This window comes from Neomonachus schauinslandi, chromosome 6 (assembly GCF_002201575.2).
Source record: "Neomonachus schauinslandi chromosome 6, ASM220157v2, whole genome shotgun sequence".
In the NCBI taxonomy this organism is placed as follows: Eukaryota; Metazoa; Chordata; class Mammalia; order Carnivora; family Phocidae; genus Neomonachus; species Neomonachus schauinslandi.
The window spans coordinates 1567859-1589650 of record NC_058408.1 but is presented as its reverse complement, the minus strand read 5'-3'; the positions used below and the strand labels follow the sequence as shown (position 1 = coordinate 1589650).

General features: G+C 56.4%; 2 protein-coding genes across 11 annotated transcripts in view; one reads left to right on the top strand and one right to left on the bottom strand.

The window, feature by feature from the left end:
• Positions 1-17345, top strand: part of GON4L (gon-4 like) — a 63094-nt gene extending 45749 nt beyond the window's left edge. For 2 of the 3 annotated variants that reach the window (XM_021682125.2, XM_044915861.1), the window contains 16 exons: positions 620-788; positions 2039-2183; positions 3382-3532; positions 5945-6061; positions 6441-8111; positions 8736-8991; positions 9584-9768; positions 10639-10836; positions 11904-12047; positions 12561-12704; positions 12806-12925; positions 14005-14118; positions 14616-14826; positions 15249-15876; positions 15967-16069; positions 16404-17345. In XM_021682125.2, coding sequence (XP_021537800.1) covers positions 620-788; positions 2039-2183; positions 3382-3532; positions 5945-6061; positions 6441-8111; positions 8736-8991; positions 9584-9768; positions 10639-10836; positions 11904-12047; positions 12561-12704; positions 12806-12925; positions 14005-14118; positions 14616-14826; positions 15249-15876; positions 15967-16069; positions 16404-16553 — 4506 coding nt within the window. In that variant the 3' untranslated portion in view covers positions 16554-17345. Of the gene's footprint in view, positions 1-619; positions 789-2038; positions 2184-3381; positions 3533-5944; positions 6062-6440; positions 8112-8735; positions 8992-9583; positions 9769-10638; positions 10837-11903; positions 12048-12560; positions 12705-12805; positions 12926-14004; positions 14119-14615; positions 14827-15245; positions 15877-15966; positions 16070-16403 lie in introns of all 3 variants that reach the window. The other variant, XM_044915860.1, reaches the window with a different exon arrangement.
• On the bottom strand, positions 16878-21364 carry MSTO1 (misato mitochondrial distribution and morphology regulator 1). Of its 8 annotated transcripts, none has more exons than XM_021682122.2 (14): positions 21245-21364; positions 21014-21149; positions 20523-20592; positions 20354-20429; positions 19816-19870; positions 19590-19728; positions 19296-19413; positions 19088-19222; positions 18826-18978; positions 18412-18543; positions 17954-18135; positions 17612-17716; positions 17419-17531; positions 16878-17175 (listed from the first exon to the last, which is right to left on the bottom strand). In XM_021682122.2, the coding sequence occupies exons 1-14, from the start codon at positions 21326-21328 to the stop codon at positions 16961-16963; spliced, it is 1713 nt and encodes a 570-aa protein (XP_021537797.1). In that variant the 5' UTR covers positions 21329-21364; the 3' UTR covers positions 16878-16960. The 8 variants fall into 8 exon arrangements, with proteins under 8 accessions (XP_021537797.1, XP_021537796.1, XP_021537799.1 ...); XM_021682121.2 differs by having other exon boundaries at positions 16914-17175; positions 17347-17531; XM_021682124.2 differs by having other exon boundaries at positions 16914-17199; positions 17452-17531.
• Positions 21365-21792: the final 428 nt, after the last annotated feature.

Genomic DNA, 21792 nt, shown 5'->3' with positions numbered 1-21792 from the left:
AGACTCCCCGCTGAGCAGGGAGCCTGATGCGGGGCTCGATCCCAGGACCCCAAGATCATGACCTGAGCCGAAGGCAGATGCTTCACTGACTGAGCCCCCCAGGAGCTCCTCTTCTTCCTCATCTTTAGACCCACCCTGACTTCTTGGGTTTTTGGTACTTCTGTTGTTTTTATTGACTTCATTATCCATTCATTAGGCTCAACATTAGTATTTTATGTATACAATTAATCTCGGTCATGACATTTTTAAGTATTTTGGAGGAAGGGCTTTTAATTTTGAAATTTTCTAGGTGTTATTAAGAGAAACCAAAAGACAAAAAATTTTAATTGTTCTTACTTTTGAGAACCTTTATTCTGACTGGGGAGCTAGACCATCCATCCAAAAGGCTGAGGAATAAAACAAGAACAGATGAGTGTATCATAAACACAATCTTTGAGTATCTGAGGACTCAGCAAAAGAGTAGTCTTAATGGAGTCATGTTAATTATGGAGGACTTTATGATGATTTTTATCTGTTTCAGTCCTCTAGCAGGAAGGACAGATTTTCCCTCGGAGGCTAGTGAGGGCTACTGGTATTAAGTTTCTGGGGCTGAGGTCTCCTTTGTGCCCTGTCTCCCCAGAAAGAGCTGGGCACCTTCGCTCAGAGCTCTGTTGCGCTCCACCAGTCCATTCCCGGCTTTCAGACCTTGTTCCAGCCCTGCAACCTGCTGGGGGCAATGCAGCTTGTTGAAGACTTCAACACGCATGTCAGCATCGACTGGAGTCCTCGCAAAACTGTCAAGAAGACTGGTAGGGGACCCATGTCCGCTTCTGCTTTTTGCTTGCCTTGAGTTATCTTGAACCTCCCTTCCCAGGAGACAGGACAGGGGACATCTATAATGTCGTCCTTGGTACCCACTATCTACGTTCCAGGAGGTCATGATAGTGTTTGGGCTTCTGTGAGGGCTGGGCGATGGACAGGACGGGGCGGGGGGCAGGGCTGGGTTGTGGTCCTCGGCAGATGTGAGGGCGGGAAGCAGCGGGAGCAAGGTCATTGGGGTCTGGGGAAGATGAAAGGCCAGTGGTTGAAGTTGGTTCGTGGTCAGGTTTTTATTCTCTGCTTCGTTAAGATACTTTTATTTCCCTTCATGATTGCAGTGGTATCTCCATTTTGAATGAAATGTTGATTTGGGAGTTAGGTACAAATTAGAGATGTACATTTGCCATGTTCAGTATTTTAAAGACTTGTGCAGGTTTGCTTTCTGCCATGCATTTTTTAGTAATTTTTGAGAACACATTTGCTATTCCCTTAAACTGAGGAATTGCTCCTGATTAGTTTCATGGTTTAGCAGATGAGTTGTGGTTTGAAATCCCTCTTAGCATTAGATTGAATTATAGTTGAATTCAGGTGCATTATGTTATCGACACTGATCTCAAACGACTTTCTTAGCTCTCTGATGGTAATGAAAACCTAACATCATGGCCTGGTAGTAGATTACACATACAGTGTCCTGTGTTTTTCTTCTGGGGATACAAAAATACCATTTTTGGAAGGAGAACTATGGATATAGTGGTGCTTTCCATGTCTGGAAAGGCAGACGTGCCTGGAACGAGAGGCTTAGGCAGCAAGGCAGAAATGAGTGAGACTGAATTGCCTTGTTCCCAACCCCAGGAGGAATCTGGGAGGACTTGCTGGAAGTTAAGTAAGAATCAAATCAGATAAAATCTGGAATACCAGATTGGTGAGGGAGATGAAAGGAGTTGGCATCTTATCCTGGAAGAAAGGTCCCTCCCTTGCAAGGCCTTCGGGGGCGGGGGGAGGCGACGGCAGCGTTTGGGTGTGCGCTGTGTGCCCCGGGTGGCTCGCCCCGTTACAAGTGTCTGTGCCGCTGAGGGGACAGTGAGCGTGTCTGCGTTTAGTAGCACCGAGGATGCTGGGAACTTCTGCGGGAGGGGAGGTGGGGACACCCCCAGGTAGGGGCAGCTCTAGCTAAATGCAGGCTTGCATTCAGAAGCTTTTGTCCTGGGATTTCATTTACCACAGAATTGTTTCCTCACAGCGGACGAATTTCCCTGTTTGCCAAAACAAGTGGCTTGGATCCTGGCCACAAGCAAGGTTTTCATGTACCCGGAGCTACTTCCGGTGTGTTCTCTGAAGGCGAAGAACCCCCAGGATAAGATTTTCTTCACCAAGGCCGAGGACAAGTAAGGGTTTGCCGCGGGGCAGCAGAGGCCCCGAGGGCGCCGGGGAGAAGGCCTGGTTCTTCTCTTGAGGAGCTGGGGGCAGGCAGGCGCGTGGTGGCCGGCTCGGACGCGGAGGGCCGGAAGCCAAGCCGGGTGCTGGGCGCAGCTCTGTGCGGGTTTGCTCGAGCCCGGACACTGCTCTTCCTGGGGAACAATGTGCACTCTTTGGAAACATTTTAACTTGTTTTCTGTTTTTTATTTATTGTAAAAACCAATCTCATAGTACTTTTAGAGACAGTTTTTCAAAGGAAAAAATTTTTATCCATCATCCTAACCACCCCATGACAATGATTTTTTTTTTTTTTTTTTAAGTAACCTCTGCGCCCAACATGGGGCTCGAACTCACGGCCCCAAGATCGAGAATCAGATGGTCTACTGACTGAGCCAGTGAGGCGTCCCCAGTGATTTTTCATATAATTATTGGCAATTTAAGTATAATTTTGTTTTGCCTTTTTTGACCTAACACCTTGAAGTTGTTTTTCTGTGCTCTGTGCTGGAGCACATGCCTTCCTGTAGGTTCTGTGTGCTGTCTACGCAGGTGATCTTCCATGGGCCCTGGGACAGCCCTTTTATCTGCCACTGTCTCATTTTTTCTCCTCTCCTGTTTTGCTCTTAGTGGGGCTTCGGCAAGGATCTTTGCATATAGAGCTTTTAGAAGTCTTTTGAGTTTATCCCTTTGGGTAAATTCTCAAGCGTGAGATTATTTGGTAAAGTCAGGAACATTTTCGTGGCTCTTGATGGTATTGGCCCACTGCCATCAGCGAATTGCGGTAGATAGGTAACCGCAATCAGATGGCTTATGTCGGGAGGCAGTATTGGTCCTGATTTAATACGTCTCACACTGTGCCAATTATTCATTTCATATTTAGCCCCATTCTCCTTCCTTTGAATTTCGTTTGTACTATTAGTGTGAAGCACGTCACGATCTGACATTTTTTAGTGATTCATGCCCATTTTTCCTCTTCCCACTTGACTGGGAACCCCGGGTTGCATCTCCGTCATTGTACTTACTCGCCATGAGTAAACACCTGCAGATCTCTGTGGGGCAGCCATTGGCGTGCACAAGAATGAGGTGGGGTGTACCCCGTGGGCTGCTCTGGGGAGAGGGCGTTCTGCAGAACAGAGTAAGGCGAGATTTAGGTCATGGCTCCTTTCTCAGTTTGTTGGCTTTAGGGCTAAAGCACTTTGAAGGGACCAAGTTTCCTAAGCTGCTGATCAGCAAGTACCTCCTCACCTGCAAGACCGCCCACCAACTGACAGTGAGGATCAAGAATCTCAACATGAACAGAGCGCCTGATAACATCATCAAAGTAAGTGCTTCCTGTGAACTCCCCGGGGTCTCGCTTGGGCTCAGCCTCACAGCAGAGGGCCCTGGTTCCCACCACCAGAGCTGGGTCAGTCCCCCTCTGGCTTTTCCAGGGACATTGACTCTTGTTCTCCTCTGGAGTATCATCTTCTTCCTCTGTTACAGGTATTTCTCCTAAAAATAAAATTACTCCAACTTTTTTTTTTTTTTAAGATTATTTATTTGAGAGAGGGAGAAAGCATGAGCTGGGTGGGGCGGGGCGAGGGAAAAGCAGACTCCCCGCTGAGCAGGGAGACCGACTCAGGGTTCGATCCCGGGACCCCGGGATCATGACCTGAGCGGAAGGCAGATGATCAACTGACTAAACCACCCAGGCGCCCCAAAATTGTTCCAACTCTTAAAAAATTTCTCAACTTCACATTTCCCTCGAGCCGCTTTCTGTCTCTTTCCCGCTAGCCTTCTTGAAGGGTAGACAACACTCCACTGTATCCTTCTCCTTTCCTTTTCCGTGTGGGTATAAACTTGTGTATATATATTGTGTATAGAGGTTTTTGAGGGTGGTGTGTCTACGTCTCTGTCTGGGTGGCTTGCTTGTCATTGCCACCACTTGATGCTTTGGGTTGAAGCCTTATTTAGTAAAGTGCAACATGGGTGACAAAGACTTGGGCCTCCCACTGTCACAGCCCTGTCATCATCACAGGCGTCTTCTGTCCCCCGGTTCTCCCACTAGACCACGGTGTTGGTTAGATTCAGGGCTCACATTGTAAGCGTATAATTGCTTGGTACATGTCCCTGCCAGCTGAGCTGTGTGGTGTAGCATGATTGCTTTGCTTTCCTGCCGACATGTTTTTGTGGAGTTGGTAATTGCATTTGGGGGAGCCGGTGGGGCTTGGTCTCGGAGGTGTGTATTACCTGTTCAACACTGGAGTTTACTTTAGTGCTAGGAATCTCTGGTCGTTTTCAGCTTCCTGAGGAAGCCTCTCCCCAACTCCGCTTATGTGTTCCCTCTAAACGTGTTGCTCTCTCCGCTCGCTACACGAACGGCTTCTTGGGATTTTCCTTCCCCCATCATCATGGGTTGGTTTTGCTTCTTTCCTCTGTGTATCCTCCTGGTCCCCGAACCCACATCTTTCTTGATTTTACTTCCTTCTTTTAGTGGAGCACATCCTCATGGCATTCTGGGGAAGAGTGCTTGAGAAACAGGTGTGTAGATTTAAACTGGCCGTATTCCCGGTGTTCACGCTGCGTGGACGGGACCGGAGGCCGCATCCTGGTTTGTGTGTGTGACCAATGTCACCGTGCGACATAAGGTCTTACCTTTGGGAGAAACTGGGGGAAGGCTACATAAGACCTTTCTGTCTTATTTTTGCAACTTCTTATGAATCTAATTATTTAAAATGAAAAGTTTTTTGTTTTTTTTTTAAGATTTTATTTATTTGACAGAGAGAGAGATAGCGAGAGCAGGAACACAAGCAGGGGGAGTGGGAGAGGGAGAAGCAGGCTTCCCGCCGAGCAGGGAGCCCGATGTGGGGCTCAATCCCAGGACCTCGGGATCATGATCTGAGCCGAAGACAGATGCTTAACGACTGAGCCACTCAGGCGCCCCTAAATGCTGCATTCTTAAGCTTCTTCTAATGCATCTTCTTTAACCACCACAACAGCCCCATGGAGTAGGTTCTCTTATTATCTCTGTTTTACAAATGACAAAACTGAGACTGAGAGAAGTTGAGTAACTTTTCCAAGATCATCATGCTATTAAGTGATGAAGCTAGGAATTGAGCCCTGTGGTCCAAGTTCTAAGCCTGGGACTTTTTTTTTTTTTAAAGATTTTATTTATTTTTTTGACAGAGAGAGACACAGCGAGAGAGGGAACACAAGCAGGGGGAGTGGGAGAGGGAGAAGCAGGCTCCCCACAGAGCAGGGAGCCCGATGTGGGACTCGATCCCAGGACCCTGGGATCATGACCTGAGCCGAAGGCAGACGCTTAATGACTGAGCCACCCAGGCGCCCCTGATTTCTGTTTATTTACTCTTAAAACTGCCTCAGTCTATTCTTTCCCTTCCCCTCTGATGTCCTTTGCACCATTACTTCCTTAGTAGGAAGCTTCGGTGGGTCGCAGCTGAGGGTTAAGGTGCGTGAAGGAGCAGATCTGAAGGACAGGCTCCGATCTTCTGCTTCCTTTTCTCTGTGACCTAAACTTCTCTCTGTCTGATGATCGCGAGTGTTGCAGAATTGTCATTAGGATTGAGAGCTTAGTGTAATTTGAAATGCAGAGCATGTAGCATGTGCTGGTTATGGTCATGTGTGTATTGGGTGGGGGCGGCGTCTCAAACTGCCGCACACTTTGCTCCCCAGCCTGACAGAGGGCAGAGTTTCTGGAGAGAATGTAACTCGTGTGTCATTTCTTCACTCTCAGTTTTATAAGAAGACCAAACAGTTGCCCGTCTTGGTGAAATGCTGTGAAGAGATCCAGCCCCATCAGTGGAAGCCACCTGTCGAGAGGGAAGAGCACCGGCTTCCATTCTGGTTAAAGGTACAGCTTTCCTCCTCGAAGTGTGTCGGAGGCAGAAGGACACCAAGCCCTGGCAGAGACGCCAGGGGTGACTTTACACTCCTGGTGGAGCTGTAGCTCAGGGACGGGCTCAGCGGATCTTCCTTCTTCCCCCCTCCTCTCCTGCTGCTTCCCCTTTCCCCCACGTGACTCTGCCACCTCTGAAAAATAGTGGGTAAAATGATACGGCGTTTCTAGAGCATGTAATTAGGGTGTAGTCTTTAGAAATTGGATATCCTTCAAGAAAATTCCTTGAAAAGATTTTTTGAGACTGTCCTGGAAAGGCCCCTAAAATCTCGGAAGCCCCGTTCTTTTCTCCAGGTTCTGACATGTGCTGGATCAGTGTGTTCTTGTTCTCTAGGCCAGTCTGCCTTCCATCCAGGAGGAACTGTGGCGCATAGCGGACGGTGCCAGAGGGGTAGGAAGTGTGACTGGACCTGCTGAGGGCAGCTCAGAGCCAGGCCTGGGAAAAGGCAGCTCGGAATTGGGGAGTGAAACTCTGTACCCACTGCTGTTGCCCAAGGGTGTAGTCCTGAAACTGAAGCCAGTGGCCAACTGTTTTTCCAGGAAGGCCTGGAGACAGAAGCGGCCATCAGTCCTGAAGCCCCTGCTAATCAGACCGAGCCCCTCTCTCCAGCCCAGCTCCACCTCTGGGAAAACACCAGCTAGGTCAACTCTGTCAGAAGCCCCTCCAAGCAAAATGGTGGTCCGGATTCCTCACGTGATCCAGCCAGCCACTGTCTTACAGACGGTGCCCGGTGTCCCTCCACTGGGGGTCACGGCGGGGGAGAGTTTGGAGTCTCCGGCAGCACTGCCTCCCACGCCCCCTGAGGCCAGGACCAGCTTCCCTCTGTCTGAGCCCCAGACCCTGCTGTCCTCTGCCCCTGTGCCCAAGGTAATGCTGCCCTCACTTGCCCCTTCTAAGTTTCGAAAGCCGTGTGCAAAGCCAAGAGCCTCCAAGAGAAAGGGGGCCAAGGCCTCTCTGTGTCTGGAGCCAGCCTCTCTCCTCCACCCGGTCCCCGTTATCTTCACTGTGCCCGCCACCACGGTGAAGGTCGTCAGCCTTGGCAGTGGCTGCAACGTGATCCAGCCCGTCAACGCAGCCGTGGCCCAGACTCCTCAGACCATCCCCATCACCACCCTCTTGGTTAACCCCACTTCCTTCCCCTGCCCATTGAACCAGCCCCTTGTGGCCTCCTCTATCCCACCCCTGATTGTTTCCAGCAACTCTGTGAGTCTTCCTGTTCCCTCCACCCCTGAAGATAAGGCCCAAGTGAATGTGGACATTGGTTGTCCTTTGGTTGAAGGGAAAAATGCCTTTCAAGGCCTAGAACCCAAATTAGAACCCCAGGAACTATCTCCTCTCTGTGCTCCTGTCTTCCCCAAAGAGGAGCACAGCCCAGGGCCCCCAGCAGCAGATCATGTGTGCCAGGAAGAGCAGCCAGAGCACAGTGCCTGTGGCTGGACTCTGGTGAAGGCCGAGGATGGGAGGCAGGCTCTGGAGCCACTGCCTCCAGGGGACTTGCAGGAAATGGTCAAGATGGAACCTCAGGACCCCGGGGAGGATGACTCCAGTGGGTCCCCAGGGCAGGACACCTGTGAGGACAGCAGAGAGGAACGTTCTGTGGGATTGGATGCTGGCTTCCCAGGTGAGGAGCCGAGTGGTCCTAGTGAGCTAAGGAGACAGCCAGCCTTCCAGCAGGAGGACGACAGAAGTGAGCCAGCTAGAACCTCGTCAGCTTCTCAGGAACCTCGGGATGAGGGAGACTCTGGAGATGTGAGCAGAGGATCTCCCAAGATGGCTTCTTCCTGCGCCGACCCTGAAGTGCACAGCAGCCCCCCAGGCAAGTCTGAGGACCTGGCCAGCGCCGTCGGCCAGGCGCTGGGGACCCCAGCTGGGCCGGAAGCTGGGGGCGAGAAGGACGGGCCAGAGGAGGAGGAAGAGGAGGACTTTGACGACCTGACCCAAGATGAGGAGGATGAGATGTCCTCAGCCTCTGAGGAGTCTGTGCTCTCGGTCCCGGAGCTCCAGGTGAGAGCTGAGGAATATTCTCAGGTGTTCTGTGGCCTCAGTAATTTGCTTGATTTGTTGACAGGCCACCTGCTTGCTTGCTGCACTTAGTCCTCCTGTCATTTTTTTTTTAAGATTTTATTTATTTATTTGAGAGAGACAGCATGAGAAGGGGGAGGGGTCAGAGGGAGAAGCAGACTCCCTGCCGAGCGGGAGCCCGATGCGGGACTCGATCCCGGGACTCCAGGATCATGACCTGAGCCGAAGGCAGTCGCTCAACCAACCGATCCACCCAGGCGCCCTCCTCCTATCATTTTTATTTGACTTTTGAATACCGTGTGGGACAGTTTTGGGGGCGGGGGGTTGAGGCGAGAGGGGAGGAAGAGGTGAACTTTTAGTTGGGTGTTATGTGTGACTCAGTCACTAAAATGTTAGATTGAATCACCTGTGCGTAATTTAAATGCCTAAACATGTAGATCGTTAAGTGTGGATCCCAGCAAAGGAAAACTGTCTTCCCGGTAGAAAGCGACCTTTCAAAACGCCTCTTCCCCCACCTGCTGCTGGGCTGGTAGCCCAGCTCTCCCTGCGCTGGTGGCCTGTGGGGAGCCGGCGCCAGCCCTGCGGATGCTCTCGGGGGCTTTGCAGGAAACAATGGAGAAACTGACCTGGCTGGCCTCTGAGAGGCGTGCGGGCCAGGAGGGCGAGTCCGAGGAGGAGAACTCCCAGGAAGAGAACTCTGAGCCTGAAGAAGAGGAGGAAGAAGAGGCAGAAGGAATGGAGAGCCTGCAGAAGGAGGACGAAATGACAGACGAAGCTATTGGAGACCCTGCTGAGAAGCCGCCGGCCACCTCCGCGTTGCCCAGGACTGCTCCGGAAGCGGAGGCTGGCAGCGCCCCGCCGGGTGAGTGGTGAGCCTGGTGTGCGGGGCGGGTCTCAGCCGGCCTCCTCTCTAAGTGCTGTGCCGAACGGCTGGTCCGAAAACCAGGTGTGAGATCGTAGCGGACGTCCTCTGGGCCGCCCCCCCCGCACGCTGCCCTCCCCCAGACATGTTTGCCTGGAGCCTTTGCGGAGAAGCGTGCTCAGCCATTTCAGATGTGACTCCTACTGGCCGCTAGGTTTGCGTTAGGTTCACACAAGCTTTTAACGCCGGTTCTCAATCTGTCTGTCACGCGCGCGGCTAAGAGCTACGTTTATTTGCGGTTCCTCCCCAAGACCCAGTGCATGAGAGCCCACCGTGAGCCCGTGCCCCCGCTCAGGACTCCCGCTGGCTGCGTGCCGCAGCCGAGGGCCTTCTCTCATCCCGGGGGTGGGACTGTGCCATCGCTGCGGGGGCTGCCCTGCCACGCCATCGTGCCTTCCTGCCACGTTCCTGCCAGCTTCTCCCGAGGCCGTCCCGGACAGCCAGCGGGATTTGGGTGGGCTGGGTGCGTGTGGCCGAAGGGAGGAGTGGGGTTGTGGGGCCCGACAACCATCTTTCTCGCGTGTTTTCCCAGGAGAGAGCGGCCGAGCTGCTGGGAGGGGCCGGGGCAGTCAGCGAGCTCGCAGCAAGCGGGGAAGCCGGGCCCGGGCCAGCAAGGACACGTCCAAGCTGCTGCTGCTGTATGACGAGGACATTCTCGAGCGGGACCCCCTCAGGGAGCAGAAGGATTTGGCCTTTGCTCAGGCTTACCTGACCAGGGTAGGCAGGGACTGCTTCCCGCTACTGCCTGTCCCCCCAAATGCGGCCACTTCTCCTTCCAGGGACCGGTGTTGAAAATAGTCTGATTTTCAGGCCGCACGGCCGCCTCGTGTGCCTCTGCCTTTGCTCTCTCCTGGAATTGCCCTCAGATCTGAGAGAGAGAGACAGGACCCAGGCTTCCTCGTCCACGGCTTGTTGTGAATCCCTGAGCATCACCCCTCTGTTGTTCAGAAAGCGGGGAAAGGTGGCGCCATCATCAGTGAGAGGGGTGACTTCGCTGGGTTGGCTAAAGCGGGCCTTTCCCGAGCCCTCGGCAGGAGAAGAAAGACCGTTGGTGCACTGGCCAGAGAGTGGACTCCGGGAAGTGCCCTGGTCTTCGGAGAGCTGACCCCACTGTGCCTGGCAGCTGCCCTTGGCATGCAGCCGTCTGGTTCCTTTATCCCCCTGGCGGTTCAGCCTGCCAGCAGTGACGGTCACGCCTTCTGGTCTGCTGACAGTTGACGGCGTTCCTGATGTACGCGCTGTCAGCCCGCGGTACCACGCGGAACTGCGTGTGCAGAGCGCTCCTTGTCTGTCTCAGTGCGGGGCTGAGATCAGGAGGGAGAGGCTAGGGCCGAGGGCTGGAGACACGCTCGCTTGGTTTGGTAGGGAGGGCTGTGGCCCCTGGAGAACGAAGGCGTGTCAGAGGCTGGCCAGCAGGGGAGGGGCGGTGGTGCCTGACTCACTGCTCCGTGTCTTCCGTGAGCAGATCTCAGGAGCTGTGGGAGGGGTAGCCTCCGCAGGGTGGTTCTGGGGCTCGGTGTGGGGACTCCTCCTCCTCGATCCCTACGGCTCTTTCCTGTCCTGACGGCGGAACGTCTTCCCGCGTAGGTACGAGAGGCGCTGCAGCACATCCCTGGCAAGTATGAGGACTTCCTGCAGGTCATCTATGAGTTCGAGTCCAGCACTCAGAGGCAGACAGCTGTGGATCTCTACAGAAGCCTGCAGGTTCTGCTCCAGGACTGGCCTCAGCTGCTGAAGGATTTCGCTGCCTTCCTGCTGCCCGAGCAGGCTCTGGCCTGTGGATTAGTGAGTGGACGCGTGAACGCCACACCTGGGGCGCTGCTGGGTCCGGGGACAGGGGACCTGAGTAGAACTGGTTAACACCATCCTCGTCTCTCGGCGACTCCCGGTCAGACGGCCCTGCCTTGGCCCAGGGTGATCAGCGCCCCCTTGTTTCAAGGGGTGGTCTTCCCAACCCCTCTTCTCCCATTTTCTTTGTATGTGCAATGAGGGGTTGTACCCTCGGTCACCAGTGAAGACCGTGGGTGAATCACGCACCCTTTGCTCCTCCCTGTTGTAAAACAGGTGTCCGTTCCAGCAGATACTTACTATGTGTGTCTAGTGCATCGTCAGGCAGGGTTCCCGGTCCGAGGAATATAGTAATTACAAAAGAACGATGTCCTTGTTCTCATGGAGCGTCCATTCTCTTGGGGAAAGTCAGGTGATAAACAGTAAAATATATATAGTGAATGTACATAAGGGTCACACAGTACATATGAACAGTAAAACGTATATAACGGGGGCTAGAGAGCCGCAGGGGGCATGGGCGGGGGCGGGGCCTTGCAGTTCTATTTCGCACACGGTGCTCGGGGATGGCCACTGCAGAAGGTGACATTCGAAACGTTGGCCAGTAAGGGTCTACACGCGAGGGATGTCTCACGAGCTCAGGACGGGGAGACACGGGAATAAAGGGTGGAGTGCGCTCTTCTGGTCGGCTTGAGGCAGTCCCGTGGTCCCGGGGGGGGGTCACACACCTGCACGTGCTCTCTCCCCGTGTGGGGAGCAGCATGGGTGCGAGCGCTCTGTAGACGGTGACGAGCTGCGGCGTCTGATGTCACAGCCCGTGAGACAGCCAGCAGCTTGACATTCGCACATCTCCGGACGCTTGCCGTCCCGTCCTAGGAGTCTTGGGTTGGTCACCTTTGCAGCCCAAGGTGCATAGATGCCAGGGTCTGAGGCACCGTCTGGCGGCTGTAAACGGGCTTCCCGTCGCCCCCGCTTCCCAGCCCAACGCTCTTGTTCCGTGGGCGTAGCGCCCTCCCGTCCGCGCTCGCGGTGCACGTGACACTCTTGCTTTCTTTCCACTGGGGTAGTTTGAGGAACAGCAGGCGTTTGAGAAGAGCCGCAAGTTTCTTCGGCAGCTGGAGATTTGCTTTGCAGAGAACCCCTCGCACCACCAGAAGATCATCAAGGTCCTCCAGAGCTGTGCGGACTGCCTGCCCCAGGAGATCACGGAGGTGCTCTTTCCTGTCCTGCTGGCATCTGTGCCCGTTCTCTTGCTTCTGGGGTACCTTGGACTTCCGGAGGGGATGAAGAAGGCGAGGACTTTTTTCGGCTTTCCTGAAGCATAAACCCCTGGAACGGGGTGCTTGTCCCCTGAAACCAGAGCCTGACTGAACTCAAAGGCTCAGGGTTGCCATCAGTGCCTGGAAGGGAAGTTCAGGGAAGGAGGTGATGGGGCCTGGGGGGACTTGTCTCCTCGCTGTGCTCGGGTTGCTGCCGGGGCTGGAGATCAGGAGGCCAGGCTGCAGAGTGTGGTCATCAGGGATCAAACATATTATTAATTCCCCTCCAGTGTAGGCACGCGAGCAGGGAGGGGACGCTGAAGAAGTCTTAGCGGTCCAGGAGAGGCTTCCGGCTGTCCCTCAGTGGACTAGGAGGGTAGACCTTGGGGGCGAATGGGACTGGTTTGGGACGGCAGCCTGGAGAGGCCCTGGACACTTCATCCTTCCCCTGACCACTCTCCCCAGCTCAAGACGCAGATGTGGCAGCTTCTGAAGGGCCATGACCACCTGCAGGACGAGTTCTCAGTCTTCTTTGATCACCTGCGCCCAGCAGCCAGCCGGATGGGGGACTTTGAAGAGATCAACTGGACCGAGGAGAAGGAGTATGAGGTACCGGCCCCGAGGCTGCAGTGGGCTTGGGAAGGGGGAAGGCCACGCGTCGGAGGGGTGCCTGCCCAGGGTCTGTGCTGAGGGGCCCTGCTCCTCCCCAGTTTGACGGCTTTGAAGAAGTGGCACTGCCCGATGTGGAGGAGGAAGAGGAGCCTCCCAAGATACCCACGGCCTCCAAGAGCAAAAGAAGAAAAGAGATTGGGGTCCAAAATCATGACAAGGTACCCCAGGTTGTAGGGCGTCACCTGCTTGCCATAAACCAGGCCTTGAGTTTTCTGCGTTTCTCTGGCTGGTGCGGTGCGTGGCCTCTGGGGCCCCAGGCAGTCGGGTCAGGCTGCAGAGCCCCCTGGGGGGCAGGGGGGAGCTGCCGAGGAGGCTCCCCCACAGCTGCCCCATTACAACGGTGTTTCCCCCTCGGCTCTCTGGCTTGGAGTGGTTTCTCTTGCCCTTGGGTCTTGATTCCTTCCTTTCTGTTAGCGTGAAGAGGTAGAACCGAGCATCCCCACTTAGCAATATCGGTAACAGCTGATAGTCAGCTGTGTGACAATAGGTGTGTACCTCTCGGAGGTGTTGTACCCGGATCGTTCCCTCACTTCCTTCCACGGCAGGGCCACGAACAGATGGCTCTTGTTTGCATTTGACCGAAGAGGAAAGGGACGTGCAGCGCGAGGCCGGGGCCGGGGCCTCGCGTCTCCTACGTGGCAGTGCTGGGGTGCGGACCCCGGCGGTCTGGAGTCTGCTCAGACCCACTGCCCTTCGCTGCTCGCCCGGGAGGAGTCAGTTTTCCTCTTTTCTTCTTCCTTCGGCAAAACTGCTTCTTAGCAGTGGGATGACCTAGGGCAACTTACTGAATCTGTGTCAGCCTCATCGTCGTTCGCGGGGGTAGTAACAGTCCTGGCACCTGGGGTCCCTGAACAGAGAGTGTCCCTGAGAGGGCCCCCCCGTGCACAAAGCAAGCCCCCCGCCCCAAAGGGGTCGGCGGAGGGGGCAGAGCCCCGGGTACAGGGACGCGGGAGCCAAGGTGGTCGGTCATCCCAGGACTTTGCCTCCAACCGTATCTGACTTCAGTATTGAAACATCCGGGCAGCTGGGCTAGGTCAGTCCTCCGCGTCGCTGCAGGATCGTGGCAGGGAACTCCGGCGGGCCGTGGCTGAGTCTCCCCAGGCCACGGGAAGAGCGGCAGTGCCGCCAAGCATGCTGGGTGCTGGTCGGGGCGGCTTGCTCGGGTGGCCTGCAGCCCGTGTGCTCTCTGGGCGCCGCGCACACTAGCCGGCCGCTAACCAAGCCCAGTGTCTCCTAGGAGGCTGAGTGGCCAGACGGAGCCAAGGACTGTGCCTGCTGCTGCCATGAAGGAGGCCCTGACTCCAGGCTGAAGAAGAGCAAGAGAAGAAGCTGCAGCCGCTGTGGCAGCAGGGTGAGCGGCGGGCGGGGGCAGGGCCGGGGCGGGGGGCGGGCACGGGCGCGGGGGGTGGGGGGCAGGCGCGGGGGCCCGGGCCCCGGGGCTGCCTCCCGGCGCTGGGCCGGCTGCTCTCCCTGTCACGCAGTGAGTGTGTGTGCGCCGGACAAACAGAATCCTGGACAAGTATGTGATGGATTCTGCTTTTTAAAGATAATCCTGTGGGTAAGGAAGGCTTTTGAAATTGGAACAAAATGAACCACTTCAAATATTTCTCAGATTTCTTTTTTTTTTCTTTCTTATGAAATACACAGACCCTAAAAGTAATGCCAGTTCTCTAGGGTAGGGTTAGTTGGCAGCAAAAAGAGAGTCCTTGGTTCGAGGAGTGGGAGAAGCGGACTTTAAAACTGTCAGTTGACCTGCTGAACATCGTGGCCGGGCTGCTTCCCGTGCTCAGGCCCCTAAAACAAAGGCCGTGTGAAGACACGCTTGACCAAGAAGGCTGTTCCCTGCAGGTCTGTGACAGCAAGTCCTACAAGAGCAAGGAGCCCCAGGAGTTGGCAGGCAGCAGTCCCCACCGGGAGGCCAGCCCTGGGCCCGGTGCTAAGGAAGCCGGGCAGGGCAAGGACCTGCAGGAGGAGGAGGCCCCCGAGGAGCGAGAGAGCACGGAGGCAGCCCAGGACCAGCCTGGCAGGAGTGTTGGAAGCGGAGGGACGCCTCTTGCCGGTGAGCCCCGCCTCTGTCCCTGTTCCCACCTCATTCTAACGTGCTTCAAGCAAGAACGTCTTCGAGCCAACGCGCTGCCCATTAGATTACTCAAGTAATAGGAGATCCTCTGTCCGGCCTTAGCTTTGCTGTGGCCTCTGCCCCCTGGCAGAATTGGGAGTGCTACCACCCGCATGATGCGCACTCTCTCTCCCCCTGCCCTCCTGACCCCCATGATCTGCACCCCGAAGACTCGGTCACTCTGGGCCGTGGCAGAGACCCGTATCACTGTATAAGCGACTTCAGGCCCCACCCTGGCCTCAGTCTTTGAGGTTGGGGCTCTGTCAACAGTAATCAACCTGCATGGCCCTGCGGTAACTCGCGGCTCTAGGTGCATCTTGACCCTGTCTGTACCCTCAGATCTTTACTTTTCTCCTAAGCAGGATTGGCAGTGGGGAGCACTGTGCTCTCCCCTCAGGAAGTGACTCTTACAGACCAGCTCGTCCTGGATGACCCACGGCCCTGCTCGCCGGAGACCCCTCACCTTCCCTCCAGTACTGGGGCCATGCTCTGCACTGGGAGGAGAAGCCAGGCTGGGCAGGAGGTCCTCTCCTGCCCTCAGGCATCCCCCAGACTTCGGAAGGAGAGGGAGGACCAGAAGGCAGTGGGTGAGCCAGAGGCTTCCATGCCTGCCTGGGAGGCTTCGGAAACAGAGAAATGGCCTGGAACTGTTGAGCCCCCTGCTTCCTTCCTGAGTCCTGTTTCCTCAAGGACCAGAGACGTGGGAAGACAGGTGTCTGAGAGATCAGATACTCCAGAGGGCTGGTTGCTGGCAGGCAGAGCTGCAGTGAAGACAGGAAACAGGATGTCCCCTGTCCGTGAATCTCCTTCATCAGGAATTGACACCTCAGAGACTTCTTCCAAAGCCCCTAGGGCAGGTCTGGCTAAGGACAGTGGAAGCCAGGGCAAGGGTCCAGCGGGAGAGCTGCACCCGAAGGCCACAGAAGCGACAGTCTGTGCCAACAACAGCAAGGTCAGCTCCACTGGGGAGAAGGTGGTCCTGTGGACAAGGTAGGTAGGGGTGGAGGATGTGTGTGTGTGAAATTCGTGGAACACATCCACGTTCCTAATCTGGGACTGATCGTGATACGTGGTTTCCAGGGAAGCTGACCGCGTGATTCTCACCATGTGCCAGGAGCGAGGAGCACAGCCACAGACGTTCAGCAGCATCTCCCAGCAGCTGGGAAATAAGACCCCCGCCGAGGTAAGTGGCTTCAGCCCTGCTAGAATGTCAAGCCCCAGGGAAACCGAGGAAGGGACGGGGTGGCCAACCAAGAGACAAGCCCCAAGGGCCCAGAGGAGGGGCTTGACTCATCAGGGCACATGGCAGTGGTTCTAGAAGAGAAAGGGCACTGGATTTTGAGGTAGAATCCCAGAGATTCCGTCCTAGTTTGTTTTTAGGGCCAAACCTGAAGCCTCTTGAGTTCCCTTATCTGTGGAGGGCGCAGCCCTCAACACCTTACTGTGTGGCGCAGACGAGATTGTTCCCGTCAGCGTGCGTGCTTAGTGTATGTGGGAACTGCACCTTCTCGCCCTAGGTTTCCCACCGTTTCCGAGAACTCGTGCAGCTCTTCCACACGGCCTGCGAGGCCAGCTCCGAGGAGGAGGAGGACGCCACCAGTACGAGCAACACAGACCAGCTGTCAGACCGCGGGGACCTTCTGTCTGAGGAGGAGATGGATGGGTGACTGGGCACGCACGCCTGTCGTCTGCACCGCCGGCCCCCGCCGGCCCCCCGAGGGAGGGCGCTTGTACTGTGCAGGGGTGCCCCTGAGCTCGGGACACAGAGCCGCAGGGGCTGAGGACAAGGACAGAGGCAGACCGGGGGCTGGACAGCCGTGCCCGCGCAGGTGTCCCGCGTAGGTGTCGCTCAAGGTCTCGGGAAGCTACGTGTGCTCGGCCCTGGGGGGGGGAGGGGCTCGGCTCCTTTGTTCCCCTTGTTTCACACACACACACACGGCGCGGATTTATTGAGACCTGATCGCGGCATTTCTAAATGCAGCACATTCCGTGCTGGAGTAGGCAGTCCCAGAACACGGAGTCCTGCACCCACGGTGTTTATTGTAAAGCAGCGCATCCCTTTGCTTGCAACACCTTAGTCCGCGAGGCCATCGCCACCCTGGTAGCACTGGGCCAGACTGCCCAGCTCCTGCAGCGCCTCCTCCACGTCCCCCTGCTCCACTCCGGCGTCCATGAAGCTGGCCCAACGCCGCACGTCCAGTTTGCCGAGCTCTCTAGCCAAGTCTCCCAGGGCCCGGCCCGAGGTGGAAGAGGAGCAGAGGGCCCCAAGCACTGGGATGCTCTCCACGGCTGTGGGGGGACAGAAAGGGGGGCCTGCCCTGGCTCTGCGGCCGACAGGGAAGTCTGGGTCTGCGGCAGACCTGGCAGGGGCGTGAACCCCGTGAATCCTGAGCGCTGCCCCCTTGGTGGACCGGTTCCCCGGAGGAGGCCACTGGCCTCAGTGAATAAAGGGACGTTTACCTGTGGACTTCCGTGCCTCCCTCTGGTCACACATACAGTGCGAGCTCTCACGTCCCTTCGCCACCCACGTACCTGCCCCCAATGGCGGGCCATCCAGAAGCAAACCGTGCCGGCTGAGGCTTGGGGAGAAGAGGCAGGGGTACGGAGGAACCACCTTGCAGGGCGCCAGCAGCAGGTGGGTGGAGCTGGGGGTGAGAGCAACAGCTGAGCGAGAAGAAGGTGAGCAAAGTCGGGCGTGGGCGGGGAGAGCCGGCCTCCCACTGACCTCCTGACTCCAGGCTGCTGCTGCTGCAGATACTGGGCCAAGACGTCTTCCCCAGTGTCGCACGCATGGAGCGGTGAAGGCAGACGTGTCCCTGGGGCGAGCCGGCTGCCGGAACAAAGCCAAAACCACCTTTAGTCTGAGGCAGTGTGGATATGGAGCTGGGAAGTCTTGAGTTCTCAGGCCATCAGCTGAAGCGGGGTGCGGAGGGTCTCTCTCTCTCTCTCTTTTAACGTGGGGCAAAGGGAGGAAGAGGCAGTGCTCTGCGGACGTCCAGAATTGTTACGGAGAAAAGGATGTGAGTCAGAAATCTGACAAGGGCTCCTAAGAACCACCCGTCCTCACCTGGTGTGGCATGCTTTGTCTAGGCCCCTCAGCACCACTGACTGGGCAAAGCATGTTCCAGAAGGATCCCCACATGCAGACAGTGGGGTCCACGCTGTGGCTCCTCCAAGCTGCACCAGGGCATCAGGAAGGGACTGGCCTGGGACCAAGGGGAAAGGGATGGTTGCTGCTGCCGTCACCACCTAAAGGTAAGGGAGAGATCAGGTAACTGAGCTTTTTCTCAGCGCTGACCCGACCCTTCACAAAGCTCCACACCTTTTTTTAAAGATTTTATTTATTTATTTGAGACAGAGAATGAGAGACAGAGAGCATGAGAGGGAGGAGGGTCAGAGGGAGAAGCAGACTCCCTGCCGAGCAGGGAGCCCGATGCAGGACTCGATCCCCGGACTCCAGGATCATGACCTGAGCCGAAGGCAGTCGCTTAACCAACTGAGCCACCCAGGCGCCCAGCTCCACACCTTTTTCCCAGAGGAGTTCAGCATATCAGCCAGATGAACCATGGAAACCGGTGAGGAACGTAGGCGGTAAGGAACAGTGACTGTGTCCAGGGCTGTCGCCAGGATGGCAGCACAGTGGAAGGGCAGAGTGGCCTGTAAAGAGGGTATCAACAAGGGCCCTTAGCGTTTCGGGTCTGGAGGGCAGAGCGTGAAGGCAGAAAGATTCCTAATGGCAGAGAGGTCCGGGTGCTTTGGGACAAAGCAGGGTTGTGCTTGGCCCAAGGCTGGACAAGCAGAGGACAGTGTGCTGTATCATGGCTGAGTTCAAGCAGAGGCTTCGCGAAGAGAGCTGGTAGCAGAGGTGCGATGGCAGGTCAGGATGGTGGTGGGAGGGCGCTGCTCTACCTGCCATGTGAACAAGAGCTTGAGCCTTACGTCATAATGTAGGTGAGGGAAGGTGACTGGAGGCTCACGTCGCAGTCCCAGGCTCCCGCCCAAGGACAAGGGGCAGACCAGAGAGCTGTGAGCAGACATGTGCACCAGGCCAAAAGCTGTGTTCAGCAGACGATAGATGTTTTTCTGGGGCTCCTGGGGAAAAAAAGGGTAATTGATTTTAAGCACCTTTCTCCCTGGGCTGTCATCCCCTCATTTTTCCCTCCCTGCCCCTGGGACTGCCTTTTCCCCAGGTTCTGCTCACCCCAAGACTATAGGGACCAGGGAGCAGGCCCCAGGTTATTATTCCCCGCCCTGAATACTCGTCCTGTAGCAACTCTGTGGCCTTCGCGCCTACCCCAGAGAAGCCATTGTGCAGGTCACACAGGATCTGGAAACCCTGGAAGGAGGCGAATAATGACAGACAGGACGAGACAAGGCTTCTGCCCGTGCCCCCCATGCCCTCCGGCTACCTGCAGGTAGTCACATTCCTCCATGTAGAAATGCAGTCTATCCTCCAGCTCTTCCAGGTACCTGGGCTCCTTCAGGACACTCTCGCCTTGGCCAAAAGCCTCTAGGCGGCCTGCTTCCCTGCCATGCATGAACACAGTCCTGACTTGCAGGAACCCCGCCATTCATCCCTCCCCTACCGCCCTCCCCTCCCAAGATCCTGTGTTCAGGGAGAGCAGGGAAGATGGCCTCCAGAGCCTTATTCAACATGGGTGGGGACCCAGGTCCTTGCTTCACAGCCTCTGCGGCCCCCATACCCATCATGGTTGTACTTCTGAATCATACAGATGCTCCGGGGATGGAGATGGACGCGCAGGAAATCTGACCAGACTCTGATACTGCTCTCTGTGGGGATAAGTGGTCTGGGGGCTATAGCAGCAGGGAGTGGTGGGGGACCTGAAGGAAAAGCAAAGGAAAGGCACATTTCTTTGTGTTCCAGTTCTGCCCGGTTCCCCATCCCGTAGTACCTGGTGGAAGTCTCACCTTTGCCATTGGGGATGGGTTTGACCCTCCAGATACCATCACTACTCAGCACTCCCTGGGAGGGATGAGAAACATCTGCATTTAGCTCCAGCCAGTCCAGAAGGAAAAGTTAATTTATTCTCCCTGATTTTGCTGGCCACACCCTACTTTCATTCATGTAGTCACATTTCTTTAAGAAAAAGTGCTTCTTCCTAAAATGCCGCTCCAAGCTATTTAAAATGATCAAAATCCTTTTTTTTTTTTTTTCCTGTGCCCCAATGGGGGCAATCTAGTTATAGCGCTGGGGTTTTTTGTGTGTTTTTTTTTTTTTTTAATTTTATTTATTTATTTGACAGAGACAGACACAGTGAGAGAGGGAACACAAGCAGGGGAAGTGAGAGAGGGAGAAGCAGGCTTCCGGCGGAGCAGAGAGCCCGATGCGGGGCTCGATCCCAGGACCCCGAGATCATGACCTGAGCCGAAGGCAGACGCTTAACGACTGAGCCACCCAGGCGCCCCTACAGCGCTGGGTTTAAAAGCTTAGAGCAGAGGTCCTCACCTCTGCACTCAGAAGGTCCCGGAGATACGGATTTTGGGGATAGAGTTCCTCCTTGTGCGTGGTGAGCTTTCCCTGCCTGAAAGAAGACCGATTGGTTGATGACAGGGACGGTTTCACTGATTCTCAGGCTTCCTGTGCACATCCCCCCTCCTCTGAGGACCGCAGATACCATGCTATCGCTGCATCTAGCTGTCTGTCTCCGTAGAGGCCACCTTCTTGTTTTAGGGAGCTCAGACTACCTGTACAAAAGAGAACAGGTGCTGTCAGGTCAAAGCCTAGCCCCTCCCCGCCTTCAGCTAATCTTGGGGTCTCCCGACAGCCTGCTGCCACCCTCCCTCCAGCCCTTGGCTCTTCCAAGCTTTCTTGAATACTCAGGAGTTGGAAAAAGCCCTTGTCTAGGACAATCTGGGCACCATCCTTCCATTCCCAGCTCAGCCATGAGCTGTGGGGCCCTTCGAGGGGGCCACGATTCACCACCTCGCCGTCCCCAGGAACGAGGAGCCCGTTCCAGAGTCGGGTCGTGAACGGAGTAAGGCGGTGCCCTCCCGTGGCCAGCGGTGCCCGCGGCTGCTCCTCGCTGGTCCTGCAGCCTGGGGCGGACGCGAGCACCGCACGCCCGGGGGACGCCTGGGCGCTGGCTGACCCCGGCCACCGCCTCACCCTTCAGATCCATGAGGATGAGCCTGGGCGTGTAGGTCTCCTGGCCGTGCGCCGTCCGGCCGGCCCGGTACAGGACGTCGGGACACAGCTCCCCCGGCGGCTCCCTGGCATCGGTCGGGGCGCACAGCGCAGCATCCTGGGGTGACACGGAGGAAGGCCCGGCCTCAGCGGGGACCGCAGGGTCGGGCCGGTAGCAGCGGCCCCTCGGGGGCAGCCGGCCGGAGGCCTCACCTGCTGGTTCCACCAGTGCGCTCCCACGAAACCCGCGAAGTGGCCTAACTGCAGCGTGAGCACCTCCCGTGTCCCGCCCGCCATGCCGCTCGCCTCCGCTGGGTCGTGCAGCCGCGACCGGCCAACTCCTCCGCTCGGAGCCGATTGGTTCGTAGCTTTGTGGGCGGGACCTCGTTCCCCGTGCTCTATTGGTGCACCGACACATCCTTTCCCATCAGATAAGCGATTCGTCAGGCGTCGGAGGCCCCGCCCACACCCCGGCGCGGCCTGCGTGGGACGCGCTCGCTGGGGGGCGGGGTCCGGCGCTACCGGAAGTAGCGGGGCTTGCGGGGGGCCCTCGCCTGGCCCGGCGGTCGGATCACGCGGGTGGCTCTGCGCAGGCGGTTCCCGTCGAGGCCGCGGTCTCTCCTCAGGGGCCGCTGCTGCGTGGCCGACGGCGCCTCAGGAGACACACACACCCCTGGCCCGGAGACTAGGCGCCCCTCTTCCCGCGCCGGTCCCAGCCCTCCTGGCTTCCGACCGTGAGGACTCTCCTGGCTCCGTGTCAC

Excerpts from the sequence above, each read along its gene's own strand:
- MSTO1 (XM_021682121.2), bottom strand. The coding sequence starts at position 21,328 with ATGGCGGGCGGGACACGGGAGGTGCTCACGCTGCAGTTAGGCCACTTC. Across the intron at positions 20,430-20,522 it reads CTAGATGCAGCGATAGCATG|GCAGGGAAAGCTCACCACGC; the intron begins GTATCTGCGGTC and ends GTCTTCTTTCAG. Across the intron at positions 19,223-19,295 it reads AGGAATGTGACTACCTGCAG|GGTTTCCAGATCCTGTGTGA; the intron begins GTAGCCGGAGGG and ends GCCTCCTTCCAG.